Source organism: Charadrius vociferus, unplaced genomic scaffold, assembly GCF_000708025.1.
Source record: "Charadrius vociferus isolate BGI_N301 unplaced genomic scaffold, ASM70802v2 scaffold566, whole genome shotgun sequence".
Classification (NCBI taxonomy): Eukaryota; Metazoa; Chordata; class Aves; order Charadriiformes; family Charadriidae; genus Charadrius; species Charadrius vociferus.
Window position 1 is genome coordinate 986968 of NW_009649031.1, and position 13685 is coordinate 1000652.

The window sequence follows — 13685 nt, forward strand, 5'->3', positions numbered from 1 at the left end:
CCAGAATCTGCCAACCTCAACAGGGGCCTCACAGCTACAATGTTGTGACTAATAAAAATAAAAAACATCTTACACTGATTTGCATATAATATGTTTGAAGTTCAAATAAGAAATTTAAATTTCAAGGGTAATTCATGACTATGTCTAGTGCATGACAAGGGATAACACAACAGTCATGAGACAGCAAAGTACATCAGCTGCAAGTATCTCCAAAGTACATGTTCCAAGGACAAAAGACTGAGTATTGTTTAGGCATATTTGTGGGTTTTTTTCTGAGAAGAAACCCAAGCTAGTAAGGACATGAAAGATAAAAACCTTTATAAGGAAAATATGGTGAAGAACATGAGAGACAATGTGCACGTGTAGTTTCATGAGAAGTATAGTTTATGATTACATCCTTAGTCTTATGTTAACCCCAGACGCAAATGCTCCAACCCAGATTTCCTCATTTTCCACATTGCTCGGGCTTTGGTTTCTTCTGATCTTTGCACGACAGAAAGCACTGTTCCTCCCATCAGAGAAGCACAAGCAGAAGGGGGAAAGGTTCCTACCACCAATGGGATGCATCAACCTTAGGTCAAGGCCTCACTCCACGGCCATGGATGATGCTCACTGCTGTGACCAAGGACAGCTCAGATGGGACCCATGTGGCACTCCCCAGCCTGGGTTTCTGATGTCATCTGAAGTGATGCTGATAATGGAAATGCTTATTTGTGTCTCTTTTCTCTACCACATTGGCAGAAATGAACTTGAGCATGAAACAACCATTACGCGAAGTTTGAGGAAAGTATGTGATAAACACAATTTGTTAGGGAGTGACTGATAGACACAGAGCACGCCTGCCTTCACCTCCTTGCCAGAGGAAACTGGGTTAAAAAAATAATCCTCATGGAAAAAATATAAAGCAAGGTTTTACTCAGCTCAGTACAACTTCTGTAATAATAAGAATTGTATTTATTATTTCATTAAGCTGCGGTAACACAACTACAATAACATACATGCCATGACTTATTCTGTAAATCAATCTTATTGGAAGAAGTCCACTACACTGTGGCATATCTGTGGATCATGCAGTGGCTATGTTTGTAGTATATCAGTCCTCAAACATTAAAAAAAAAAATTAAAAAAAAATCAGCAGCCATTTTCTTAACTATAGGTTTATAATGAGAGTATCAATTAGAAATGGACTGAGGGTAAATTTTAGCTCCTTTTCCTTTGGCAAGTTATCTTAACACTGCCATTCTTTTCCTGTTCTCCAGTAGTTCCATTTCTGATTGGGCTCTTCTCTGCTTCCTTCACCAGGGGTAACAGCAGCAGATGTTATCTGTCACTGCTGTGAATATGCCACAGCACTCAGGTACAGTGGGACCTGCTTTGCAGGAGAGTGCCCTTGATGAAACAGATCCAAAACCTTTTCACAGCTTTTGTCTTTTCATATGTAAATGAAGTGAACATTGCATGGTCAAAAGCTACAACTTAGCAGCTACCGCAATTAAGTGATCATACATAACTATGGTTAACTGATCATGATCGACAGACTTTGTCTAATGGGGAGGCCGCCTCAGCTGACGTGTTTACAATATCAGCTTCTGTGAGCATTTTAAAATATTCTTAACAGCATTGTCACTGATGAACTATTTAATGTCTGGAGATTGCTGATTACCTGTAATTTCTCCATTCTCAACCACGAGATTGCCACTACTGGTTCTTGTGGCACTGTCGTATGATGGAGGAAAGGATGCTGAGGACAAAGTTTCAGACTTGTCAGGACTCCTACTATAGTTTTCACCCATCATAGATGCAATAAGTCCTTCTGTTTCTGGAGCAGCACGTCCAAGAGTGTCACCACTGTAAGTTCTGTGATGGTACAGGTAAGAAGCATGCTTTACAGAGCGCAGGAGCAAATGACTCCTGTAGGCACGCTGGATGACAGTGGCAGAAGCTTCCTCTTGTCTGTGTCTGAGAGTAGTGGAGATTGGCTCATAGGATGTTTTGGATGGATTGGCAGCCATGAACTTCTCCTCCATTTGTACTTTAAGGGTATCCATCTCCCCAGAATCTCCTAACACTCGCTTAGTAAAAGCGAACAAGATATCCAAGCAGTGGATCCTATCTCCACTGACCATAGGCAGGTCCATTGCTATGAGTTCAACTTTGTTTGGTTTTGGTACACGTAAAGGTTCAGCCAGAGCATCTGCGAAGTCTGAAAGTGCAGAGAAAGTTATAAACTGAGTTGCTTCAGGATCAAACTTCTCCCAGATTTCATAAAAGATATCAAAGTCATCTTCCCCTAAAGGCTCTGTACTTTCCTCAGTAGCAGCATTGAAGTTCTCCAGAATAACAGCTATATACATGTTTACAACAATGAGAAATGATATGATGATGTAACTGACAAAATAAATAATACCTATGGCGGGTTTACCACATTCACCTACAGTACCATTTACATTTGGATCACAGTATGGTGGCCCAGTGTTTAAAATAGGACTGAGAAGACCATCCCAGCCGGCTGATGTGGTGATTTGGAAAAGACAGAGCATGCTGTTAGCAAAGGTTTGGAAGTTGAACATATCATCAATGCCATCTTCCATCTTCACATAGGCAAAGTTAGCCATGCCAAAAATAGCATAAATGAACATGACCAGAAAAAGCAAGAGGCCGATGTTAAATAGAGCAGGTAGGGACATCATTAATGCAAAAAGCAGAGTTCGAATTCCTTTGGCAGCCCGGATGAGTCTCAGTATTCGTCCAATCCGAGCCAGGCGAATGACCCTGAAGAGTGTAGGTGGTAAGAAATGTTGAAGTGCTTTACCGATGCCAGAAAGCAGTAAGGCTATAATGGGAAGGATAAAAACTCGTTAGAATACCACATTTCTGCTTAACTAGTAAGGATGAAAAGATAATATCTGTACAGTTGAAAAATACCTTATGTGTGTGTGCTAAGACCCGAGCAGAACAACCTTTAACAGAAGTTAGAGTTGAAGAAATAGCTGTAGAAATCAGCAATTATGGGCTACATTCTTCAGCCACTGGAAGACAGTACCTGTTGCCCTAAGGATGACAAACACCTTTCTATGCACAACTTCAAAATCCGCATCAGTCAACACTCATTGACTGATGGTTTTCTTTGACACTGGTTGCATGAATACCTCAGCAGGTGCAGGTTATATATGTCCCTTCTAAATTTGACTTCAAATACTGACACTACAAATCTAAACTAAGAAAAGATGTAACAACAATTTCATGGTCATCAACTAGATAATATAATTAAGATACATATAAACCCAGTGATGAACATAGAAGTGCATGCCACTCTACAATGGTCTTTAGTTCATTCAGGGACATAGCTACACATGGATGTTATATTATCTTTAGTCTGCATGAAAAAAAAACCCCGACAGATATAGTATCACTAGAACAGGTTTGTTTTTTCTAGGTTTAGATGTTTTGGATACAGTTTTCTGAATTTCCACTCCAGGAACTTAATTTCTTAAGGAAGAACCATATTCTTGCTGGAATCTTACTTACCCAAAATATAGGTCATACTAAAAAACCAAAATATTTTCTTCCCCTAAACGCCTTCTGCTATTTGGCAGTACTGGTCCTAGTAATATTTCAATTGGCAGAGAGTTCAATTGGCAGAAGAGCTCTTTACCCCATTCCCCCATTTCAATCTATTAAAATAAAAGCTAATACATTTGTGCTTTCTTTTCTATCTCGTTACACAGTGTGAACCCTTATTTTCAATCAGCTATGCCTGAGTTTCCAGAAACTGAATTCTATATTCTATAATCTAATACCAGTCTTTGTATTCTCTATGTATTTCAATTCACTGCTACAAACACAAATGATAAAACCCAGTAATTTCTATCTGATCAAAGATTTCTTAGTTGGCAATAAATCTGTAACAATGGAAATTATCCCAATCATATGCCATCCATTTGCAGTTGATAAATCTTAACTACTTTTTTTCTGAAAAAAAATAATTGTTGATATAGTATAGAATTTGCCAAACCAATTTTACTTACCAATAAGTGACATGATCACAACAACTAAATCAAATATGTTCCAGGCATTTGAGAAATAGTACTGTCTCAGAGCCACCAATTTCAGTACACATTCTGCAGTAAAGATGGCAACGAAGAGTATATTGATTTTGTTAAGGACGTCAGTCTTAGTTGTACTTTGGTCATGGGTTTCAACCATCATGGTGATCATGTTAAGGCAGATGAGAATTATGATTACAACATCAAAGGACTGGCATGTTACAATGTCAAAAAGGAACCCTTGGTATCTGTTCTAGAGGAAAAAAAAACACATCCGGCATCAGTTATGAAAGTAGGGAGTACTCATCCGTACACATTTCCAACAGCTCCAACTTTTATGTTGCAAAGTTACTCAACTATAGTCAACGCAGAGAACAGCAGAATGTAAAAATGACATTAAAAATCCCTTCCCATCCGTAAGTTTAATCAGTTCCAAGGTGAATGTAAAATCCAACAATATTTATGCAGAGAACTTAATAAATATTTAACCTGTAAAATCTTACAGTGCCACTTTTTAGTATGGAATTGACTTTAGAGCACTGTCTGAGTATCAATGTAAAGACGGTATAAATAATTCATATACAATATATAAACATATGCTCTTTTCAGTGAATTAAATTGCACTTTTGCAATGCATTTTTCTTTTGAAGAATTCAGACAGTCTTACTAGTGGTCTTGGAATGGGTTTTTGAGGTTTCTTGGATCCTAGCTTTTTCATTGCATTGTAATATTTCTTCTGTTCTTCTGTCATAAAGATATCTTCCCCACCTAAGTATATAAAAAAAATGTCACATTTATTCGGTGAGAAAGCAGCACTATTTTAGTTACAAAGTCTAAACTGCTGGAAACTAACATTTCTTCCTTATTCACATCTTGCTGTTACTACCCCTTTTCATAACGGGTAACTGTGTCAAAAAAAACCTGAGTGGCACAAACCATGAATTCACAGACCAGAAGTCCCGGGGTGAAACCCAACTAGCTCAGAAAGCACGAAAACAAAGGACATACAGAAAACCTGGACAGGAGCAAATCTTTCCCTGGCTTCCCACATCCTGGTCTTGTTGAATATCTGAAATACATCTCAGAGCATCTGTACCAGACCAGTTTCTAAATAGCGAGTGTCTTGTCGTGCTCAGTTCCCAAAAAGGAGGAACATTTTAAGGGGCTGCAGAGAAGATGTCATTGCCTTCAAAATGTTGGGAAAGGGCTGGGTGTCCAGCTTATAGGTGAAAAGAAAGGAGGAAGAAACATCCTGAGTGTTACTTCTGCTAACTTAATCACTAATGCCCTTGTAAATGCCAATAGAAGTTTTAGATGTTATGTATAGTGGGTATATGTTCTCTAAAGATAGCATTGCTCGAGATGTAGTAGGTGCCTGGGAGCACAACCAATATACTTATCTTTTTCTTTTGTTGGTTGAAGTTGTCAATAATAACACCAACAAAGAGATTCAGGGTAAAGAAAGATCCAAAGATGATGAAGTTCACAAAATAGAGATACATAAACAGACTGTGCTCCATTTTCGGCTGCTCATTTTTCTGAAAGAATGAGAAGCAACATGAAAAATGAGCAATAATAACATGGGCTCAATTCAGAATAATTGTCATATTGCAGATCCTCTCACAAATTGATTCCAGGAGGAACTAAGATTTACAGCCCTACTGCTAATTCTGCATAACAAAAAATATTGTATGTATATGCTACTTTTGGAAGGGGCATGAAGCGATGGAAGAAAGTAACACTCATATGGTGACTACTAAACGCATCAAAATTCTAGGACCTCATAGGGACTTTATTGTTCGGATGCTGACTGCTATCCCTTTTGAAAGTAGACAGAAACCTTATGAAATGATACACGAAGCACAACATCTGAGAGATAGCTAACCAGAAAATATGGCTCAAAATAATAGTACTACAAAATGTTTATGCTATGACTACTCATTGATTGGATTTCTTTTACAATGTTTATTTATTTAATTTCTGGGTAGATCATTGCAGAACAGGATAATTTAATTCATAGTGATATATTTGCACTGAAAAGCTTGTAGAACAGAACTTAGTTTTTGACTAATGATGAATGAGGTTTGCTTTTATTTTAAATTTCTTTTTTCCATGAAAGCTGATTGTTGTGGCTGTTTGTGTTTTTTTTTTCTTTTCTAACCTGTCTTGAAATCCTACCGTTTGCAACTGATTGAGGCTCTACTAAAGTCAATAGAAACAGTTACTGAATTGGACATTCTTGACATGATTTTCAGAAGCATATCAGAAGCATCAGTTCAGCTTCTTCCAATAAGAACAGGAGCTGTAAATTGCTCAGTACTTGAAAAATCAAGTAAACTACTTAGAAGTCTAATTCCAAGCTCTTGCCATTAAGAAAATCTTGGCCTAGATATGTTTGGGGTTTTTTTTCTCATTAGCAAAAACTTCTTCTATGGTTATTATGGATAAAACAAAAACCAGAATAAGAAAAATAGTTTTTCAAATTGAAACACCAAAACCGCCTTTGAAACACAACCCCCCCATTTTCATGTATAGTTTATTTCAAAACGATTTGATTCCTTTGAAAGCATGATCAAATTAACATCCCCTCTTCATTTCAAATTAATTGCCTCCAAAGACATACCACTTCATTCTGTATAACATTGGACAATGCTTCTGATAAGACAGCAAACGCTACTGGCAATATAAACAGTAGGAAAACTAGTATGAGTGATGCCTGACAATGTATTTTATATGGTTGCTTATCCACAATAGCTTGATTATTGATGAAGTTCAGTCTTATGTTTTGGAGTAGACTTTAAACCATGTCACTATAAAACATGCAGGTTTACTCCAAGCTACAAAGTAGGTGCCTCCATGTGAGTGGGAACTCTTGACTTCCCTGCTAGCTGATGGACATCCAATTATTTGTAGAGTCAATATAGTATAAAGAGGTGCCCAGCTGAATGTAGATATCCAGTGTGAGCTGAAATGTTCCCAAGATCTAGATCCCTCTGAACACATTCGCTAGATCTCCATTAACCACAGAGGACACTTGGAGGCAAACTCACCTGGAGACCATACACTACAGGTAACTGCATTTAGGTGGGTGGATCTGGAGTTAAATCCCTCTCCCCATTACAACAGATTAGCTTTAGGATCCTATGAGTCATTTGCAGATGAAGTGTTTACATCAGCTGATAAAAATAATTACTGGAAAGATTTAGCACAGACAAACAGTGGATGTAGAAGTAAAAAAAATCATAACACTTTTGCAAAAAGCAGTAACATGAACAAAAAATATAGACTGAATATAGCGACTGACCTCTCGTGAATCTACAGCCGCATACATGATGTCCATCCAACCTTTAAATGTTGCCTAGAATGGGACATTAGGGAAAATGTGTTGAACTTTCAGGGTAAAAGTCTTCACATAATTTGCAATATCTGAATGACATTGACTGGAGAAAGAGGCCTTGGTGTGGTGACACCACACCAAACTCTGACATTAAGGAAACTTGGCCCTATTGTACGTGTGGCATTTTCAGCCTTACCCGGATGAGAAAACTTGCTAGGGTGGGACAGAACATGTTGCCCTTCAGAGCAAACCTTTATTAACATGGTCTACTAAAGGCCTTACCACCCTCATGGCTGAACAAGTCTGTATTATGGTAGATTAGGTCAGTATTTGCTTCTGAGATTGACTCCAGCTCTCAGGCTCACAAACCTGCTGGAGGCTGAAACAGCACTTGTCCACCTGGAAAATCACAGTGGGGTCTAATTTGTTCCCCTTTTCCCATTTGCGTGCACAAACAGAGCTGGTGTGTGAACAGCCAATTACAAGGGAAGAGCAGTCTATATGGTACCACTCTTTTCCATCAGCCACAGAGATGAGTTAGGAGTTGGCAGGAGGTCAAGCCCATCTAACATGATGCTCACTAGTGAAGGCAACCAACACTTACCACCTGAAGAAGAGCCAGGTAGCCAGAGCCAACATTATCAAAGTTGACTTTAACATTCACCCAGAATATTTTTCCTGTGTTATTGTGCATTCTACAGTCTGTTATGTCATTGATCGAATCATTTATCTCTGAATTTTCTTCTGTCAGATTCACACATTTCCCAAACTTCCCAGCAAAGAGGTTCACTCCCATGATGCTAAAGATGAGCCAGAAGATAAGGCAGACAAGCAGAACATTCATGATGGAAGGGATGGCTCCCACGAGGGCATAAACAACCACCTTGGATGAAATGGGAGAGAAAAAATACACTTAAACAATGATGGGCTCAAGTGTTTTCTCAGAGCAATAAGCAGTCACTTAGTTATCTCAGCAAATAGAAACCTAACGTTTTTCCACATAATTACTAGTCACAGCTGGCATGAGTATCTTGAGCAAAGATTCAAAGGTCCATAGTATTTCTTAGGCTTTCAAAGGAATACTCGATACGATGTAAGTCCATCCTCCTTTGATGACTTTCCCGTGGTTTTGGAGTAGGGGATAGGTTTTTTGTTTTAAAAATTTTTAACACAGAATTTCTGAAGCATTCATCCATAAGCACTAGCACAGAGGACTATTATTAAGACTGTAGAAAGTAGTTTTTAAAAGGACCAGCAATAACTCTCCACTAGTATTTTGCTAGATCTATTATTTTTAGTGGATTATGATCGTGTTTGGGGTCTACAACCACGAGGTATGTACTTTTTCTGTGCTAGGTGCTGCATAATCACAGAAAATGTCCACGCTAAGACTTAACAGATCACTTCATAAAATGGGACAGTGTAAGGAAATGATGAGAATTCACTTTGAGTTTCACAGCTCAGGCAGTGAAGTCGGCTGTTAGGTAGCAAAGAAGAACTTGATGGACCAGAATAAAAACAAAAAAGCTTTGATTTTGGAGACCATGTCACTCACTTTCTGCATAGCAAGACAGAAAATATGATGGTACCTGTTTCAAAATTGACTCCAGACGTGGAAATCTTGTTATGTTCTGTTAATTAATTTAATACAATTTCTCTCTGCCTTTGCAGCGACAAGATTTCAATCAGACAGCTTTCGGTCTCACTTCCAGAAGATACCCAAAAGCAAGCTGTATCTCAGCTGCACTGAGGCTGCATTCCCATGTAAAGGTGTGACAGTGACACCATATGTATTTATATCATCCATTTTCATGTGCCAGAGTATATGCCAAAGACCAGACTTTTGCCCAAATACCACTGTGGTTATCACACCTCACTGTAGTGTATGGATGTGTTTTACATATGGCTGAGGGAATCTTTCTCTCCATTTTCACAATGGTAGTTTGGTAATTAAACATAATTAATGTCCAGCAGCTTCACATCATTCCAGGTGCTTCTTTGATGGAAAAAGGCAGCAAATATTCTAAAACATTCTGCTTTTTGAAAGAATAAGTCTATTAAGGGTACTTTGCTCAAATTATTGTTCCAAATAGTCTAAAGTTTTTGTAAATCGATGCAGTAAAAATTTGCAGAATGGAGATTATCCTTTCCTCCAAATTAGCTTGCCACCAGACTTCAAAAATGAGAATTGTGCTCACAGTTCTTATTCTTTTTTATTTTTGGCTATCTCAGTAAGACAGGAACACAAGAATGGCTGAGCTGCAGTTGAACAAAGTTCAGCGTAGTCTAGTTTTAGTTTCCACGGTGCTTTGGATCGATTACTTGAGGAAAGTCTGTGAGGAGCAGCCAAGTACAGAGGAGTGCAGCAAAGGTGACTTTTAAAAATTCATTTTATAGGTCCTAAACTTGAACTTGAGGTAAACATGTGAACTTCATAAAGTCACAGTCATGAGTTATGAACCTGTTGTGTGCTTATTAGTACCAACAAGCTTTAATTTGTATTGTCTTACCCTCATCCCTTCAAATCGTGACAACGCCCTTAAGGGTCTCAGGGCTCGGAGAGTCCTCAGAGATTTCATGGGACCGAATGAACTGCCGAACAGGTTTATTAAAGACACCTGAATGGGAAGACAGAAGAAAGTATTAGCAATGTTCTAGTATCTGTTTCCTTTTTTCCTGTTAAAGAAAACAAAAAAACCCCACCAAACAGCAACAAAACACAACAAAAAAACAAATCTCCCCAGATTTTCAGTGCCCAGAGTGCAATATCCCAAAACCATCATTAAAGTAGGTATGAGCACTCTCTTAGCTTCTCTTCCAGAAAACAGTGACTCTGCTACTGCACCCTGCATCAGGACCCGCGTAGAAGTGCCAGCGCCAGAACTTACATCTACAATGAGGAAGTCCAGCCAGCACCAGGCATTGGTGAAATATTTCTTGAAGCCATAAGCCACCCATTTCAGGAGCATCTCCAGAACAAAGATGAAAGTGAACATTTTGTCAAGAAACGCCAACATAATTTTAATGCTTCTTCTCTCATTTATATGGATGTCTTCAAATGCCTGAAATCACGATGTAGAGATAAATGGCAAAAGTCAGAGATGAGCTTTATAAAATTAAAATCTAGCACCATTAAGACCCCTTCATCAATTTAGAATATGTTTTACACAGATCTAAAGCCCATCTTTTACTCAAATCTATGTCAGGTGATAAATTTGTAATTCTCCCTGTCTGTTCTCTTTCTTTTTGTCTGTATAAAACCCCTCTGTGGACGCACATCATACACAATGGGACCCAAGGAGGAAAGTATAAACTTGTTGAAACAAATTTCCAAAAATACACTTTCAGGAGAATCAATTTTTTAGGACTGAGTAATTTCTTTCTTTTAATGACATTAAAAAAAGATAATTTCCCAACTTGAAACAACTTCCAGAGAAAGCCAGAAAGATCCAGTATAGAGCTAGAATAGAAACAGCTTCTGAGATTTGAGTGTTTTTAGCATTGTTCACTCTCTCTCATAATTTGTAATAATGTGAAAAATAAATTTGCAGTAATTGCAATAGTGAACAAACGACTGCTATGTGAAGCCTCTTCTTTTTTGTCTTGTTGAGTTCAAACATATTCACTGCGTTTTCCATTAAAAACAACATTTCTGGGTGAAAATTCGAGCTAAAAATGCTTCCAAATAAATACACGAATCTGTGCTTCACTAACCAGGGCTCCACTGCTCAGAAGAATCATGAATATGATAAAGGATTCAAACCAGGAGTGTTCAACAATCTGGTAGCAGGTTTTTCTCAGATTCCACCATTTTTCTCCTCCAAACTTTATGGCACTACCCACATAACAACGAAAGTATCGAACACAACCTGAAAGTGAGAGACAGCAATGAATGCATGGAAGGAATGTACGTGCATGCAAAGGTTCGCTCAAGAAACTTCTGGTGGCAGAGGAAACTCCACGGTCACATTAACTACATTATTGTTGGGTTTTTGTCATGTTTTGTCATGAGGGCAGGAAAAAAAAAAAAAGAAAAAAAAAAGAGGAGATATCTCATTTTTTTGTCTTCTAACTGCTATTTATAAAAACATAAAGTAGGTGGAGTGCTTTTGGACAATTTTCCATTGTTTCAAGATACTTCCAAGATGCTGGCAACGCTCTCAGTGACCCGCTGTTCAGGCATAAAAAACCTTCAGGGCTGTGGGAAGAGTCTTGATGTTACAAAAACCTTTCTCAGTGTCTGTACACCGTTTGGAGAGCAAAGACGAGATATCCCAGAACCAAAAGGCTCAGAGACAGAGAAGGTAAACAGTGGTATTCAATGCTGTAGCATTATCCCTTTCTTTGCAAGGTCTGTTCATTTACTTATTTGGTTCTGAACGTATGGAGTGATTTTATATCATATAACTTGCAGGAGTATGTCACATTCTCAGTCCTGTAGAAGGATCCATCTTTCAAACTCACCAGATTGCTTCTTATAGCAGACAATGACACCAGGGCCACCTAATGTTTGCTGATCGCCCCATTACAAAATCCTGGAATTGATTACTTATTAATTTTGCCAAGAATTAACTCACGTTGGCTAACACTTGCCTTGCTGTGTGCTTTAGGATAATCCATGTTTTCAATAATGTGAAAAATGTCAGTCAGAAGGCTTCTGTCATTTCCAAGCATGAAAAAAAAAATAATTGATCTATGTATCAGATATATATGGTATCTTATACACGTATTATATAGTATGATATAGCTCATACATATAATAGGATATTATATATGTAAAAATTTCTCATCATCTTTCTTTCAATAATCCAAATTTCCCCAGTAATGTGGATCTGGGATTTGAGATGGGGCAGGGAACGGCACTTGCAGAAGATGGAAACTTTTTTTTATTCAGAAGTCTGCATTAGGTACAGATTTAGTGCATCTTCAGTGGAGTTCTCTAACAGTTTGGCCACAGCATGCACACTCCCTCCTGGGACTACAGAGCACAAAACACGACATTTCACATTTCTTCTCTGGTGCAGGGACAGAAAATTCTTAATTTCTTTTGTTCTAATGGCTGTACTGGTAAAAAAAAATGCCATTGATAAAGCAGTTTTGAAAAAAACCTTTAGCTCAGAAATCTGACATACATCTTATTAATGCAATATTTATGTGTTTTTTTTCTGGAGAAAGCAAACTGCAATGTAGATACAGCGGATCTCTCAAGATTTATGATGTAAACCAATAGTAAATATATATATATATGTATAGTTATTATACAGAGAATACTTTGCATTCAGGTACAACAGCTCCCTAGCTTCAAATAATTTCTACGTGCTTCACTGTTATTGATTCAATCCTACAATTGTGCATTAGAAGTTTCATTAACCCAAAAAGGGCACAGGAAAAAAAACCCAAAACAAACCAGGGCAGAACAGGGCAATGAGGAGATGGGAGTAATTACAGCCAGATTTGATTTATCCATGTTCTCATCAGATAAAATATCCAGGAAGCAGTGCTGGAATGGGAAGGCGGTGATGAGAGAAAGGCTCTGCCTTCGGGAGAGGAGGAGGAGAGCGAGCTCAGAGAGCTGTGGGATCTGCTGCTGGGCTCCACGTACATGAGGCTGTATAAGTCCCTCCTGGTCATTTTGCAGTACAGGGAAGCTTGAATGGGCAGAAAACAACAGAATTGAAGAAAACGCAGGGAATGGGTGAAAATGGTGGTGGTCACACAGGCTGACTGGGTGAGCAAAGAGCAAATTGGAGCACCAGGAAGAATTTTGCCACTGTTATAATTCATTTAATACAACATACTTGGAAGAAATGAGGCTACAGACTGACTTGATGTAGTTTATTCTCTCACAACTAATATTGAAAGTGTAGCAATTACCCCTGACTGTCAGTAGTGACAGTTATTTGAGAAAAATCTCAAGAGCTATTTGTTTGCATCTTATGAAAACCACATGTTGCTACACGTTTGGGATACGAAGAATCCATAAAAGGACTGAACACATCCTGTAACAACTTGTAAAGCTAGATGTTGTACAATGATTTCAGAAGGGATTCCCAGGTTATCACCCAGTAGAAAATCAGCTTCATCCTAGCAGCTTTTCTGTGCTTATTTCACTCTTTTGTTTGTTACAGAGATTACTCATGAAACGCTATTCAAGGAATAAACACTTATGCTGTTGCAAAGTGTTAGCAAGTCTGATATGCCAAGTGCTTGTTCCAGCAGCCATTGTCAGGTGAGATCTGGCCACATACACGTCTCTTACATCATTAAACTCCAAAAGTGACTTTGATGCTGTCCAATAGGAT

General features: G+C 38.3%; 1 protein-coding gene across 1 annotated transcript in view; it reads right to left on the reverse strand.

The window, feature by feature from the left end:
• Nucleotides 1-1634: 1634 nt before the first annotated feature.
• The window catches only part of LOC104288905 (sodium channel protein type 5 subunit alpha-like), a 35546-nt gene continuing 23495 nt past the window's right edge, over nt 1635-13685 (reverse strand). The window contains exons 18-26 of the mRNA XM_009887777.1: nt 11098-11252; nt 10272-10445; nt 9894-10001; nt 7988-8266; nt 7351-7404; nt 5443-5584; nt 4714-4814; nt 4029-4299; nt 1635-2833 (exon numbers count right to left, since the gene is read on the reverse strand). Of these exons, the coding sequence (XP_009886079.1) occupies nt 1635-2833; nt 4029-4299; nt 4714-4814; nt 5443-5584; nt 7351-7404; nt 7988-8266; nt 9894-10001; nt 10272-10445; nt 11098-11252 (2483 nt within the window). The remainder of the gene's footprint in view (nt 2834-4028; nt 4300-4713; nt 4815-5442; nt 5585-7350; nt 7405-7987; nt 8267-9893; nt 10002-10271; nt 10446-11097; nt 11253-13685) is intronic.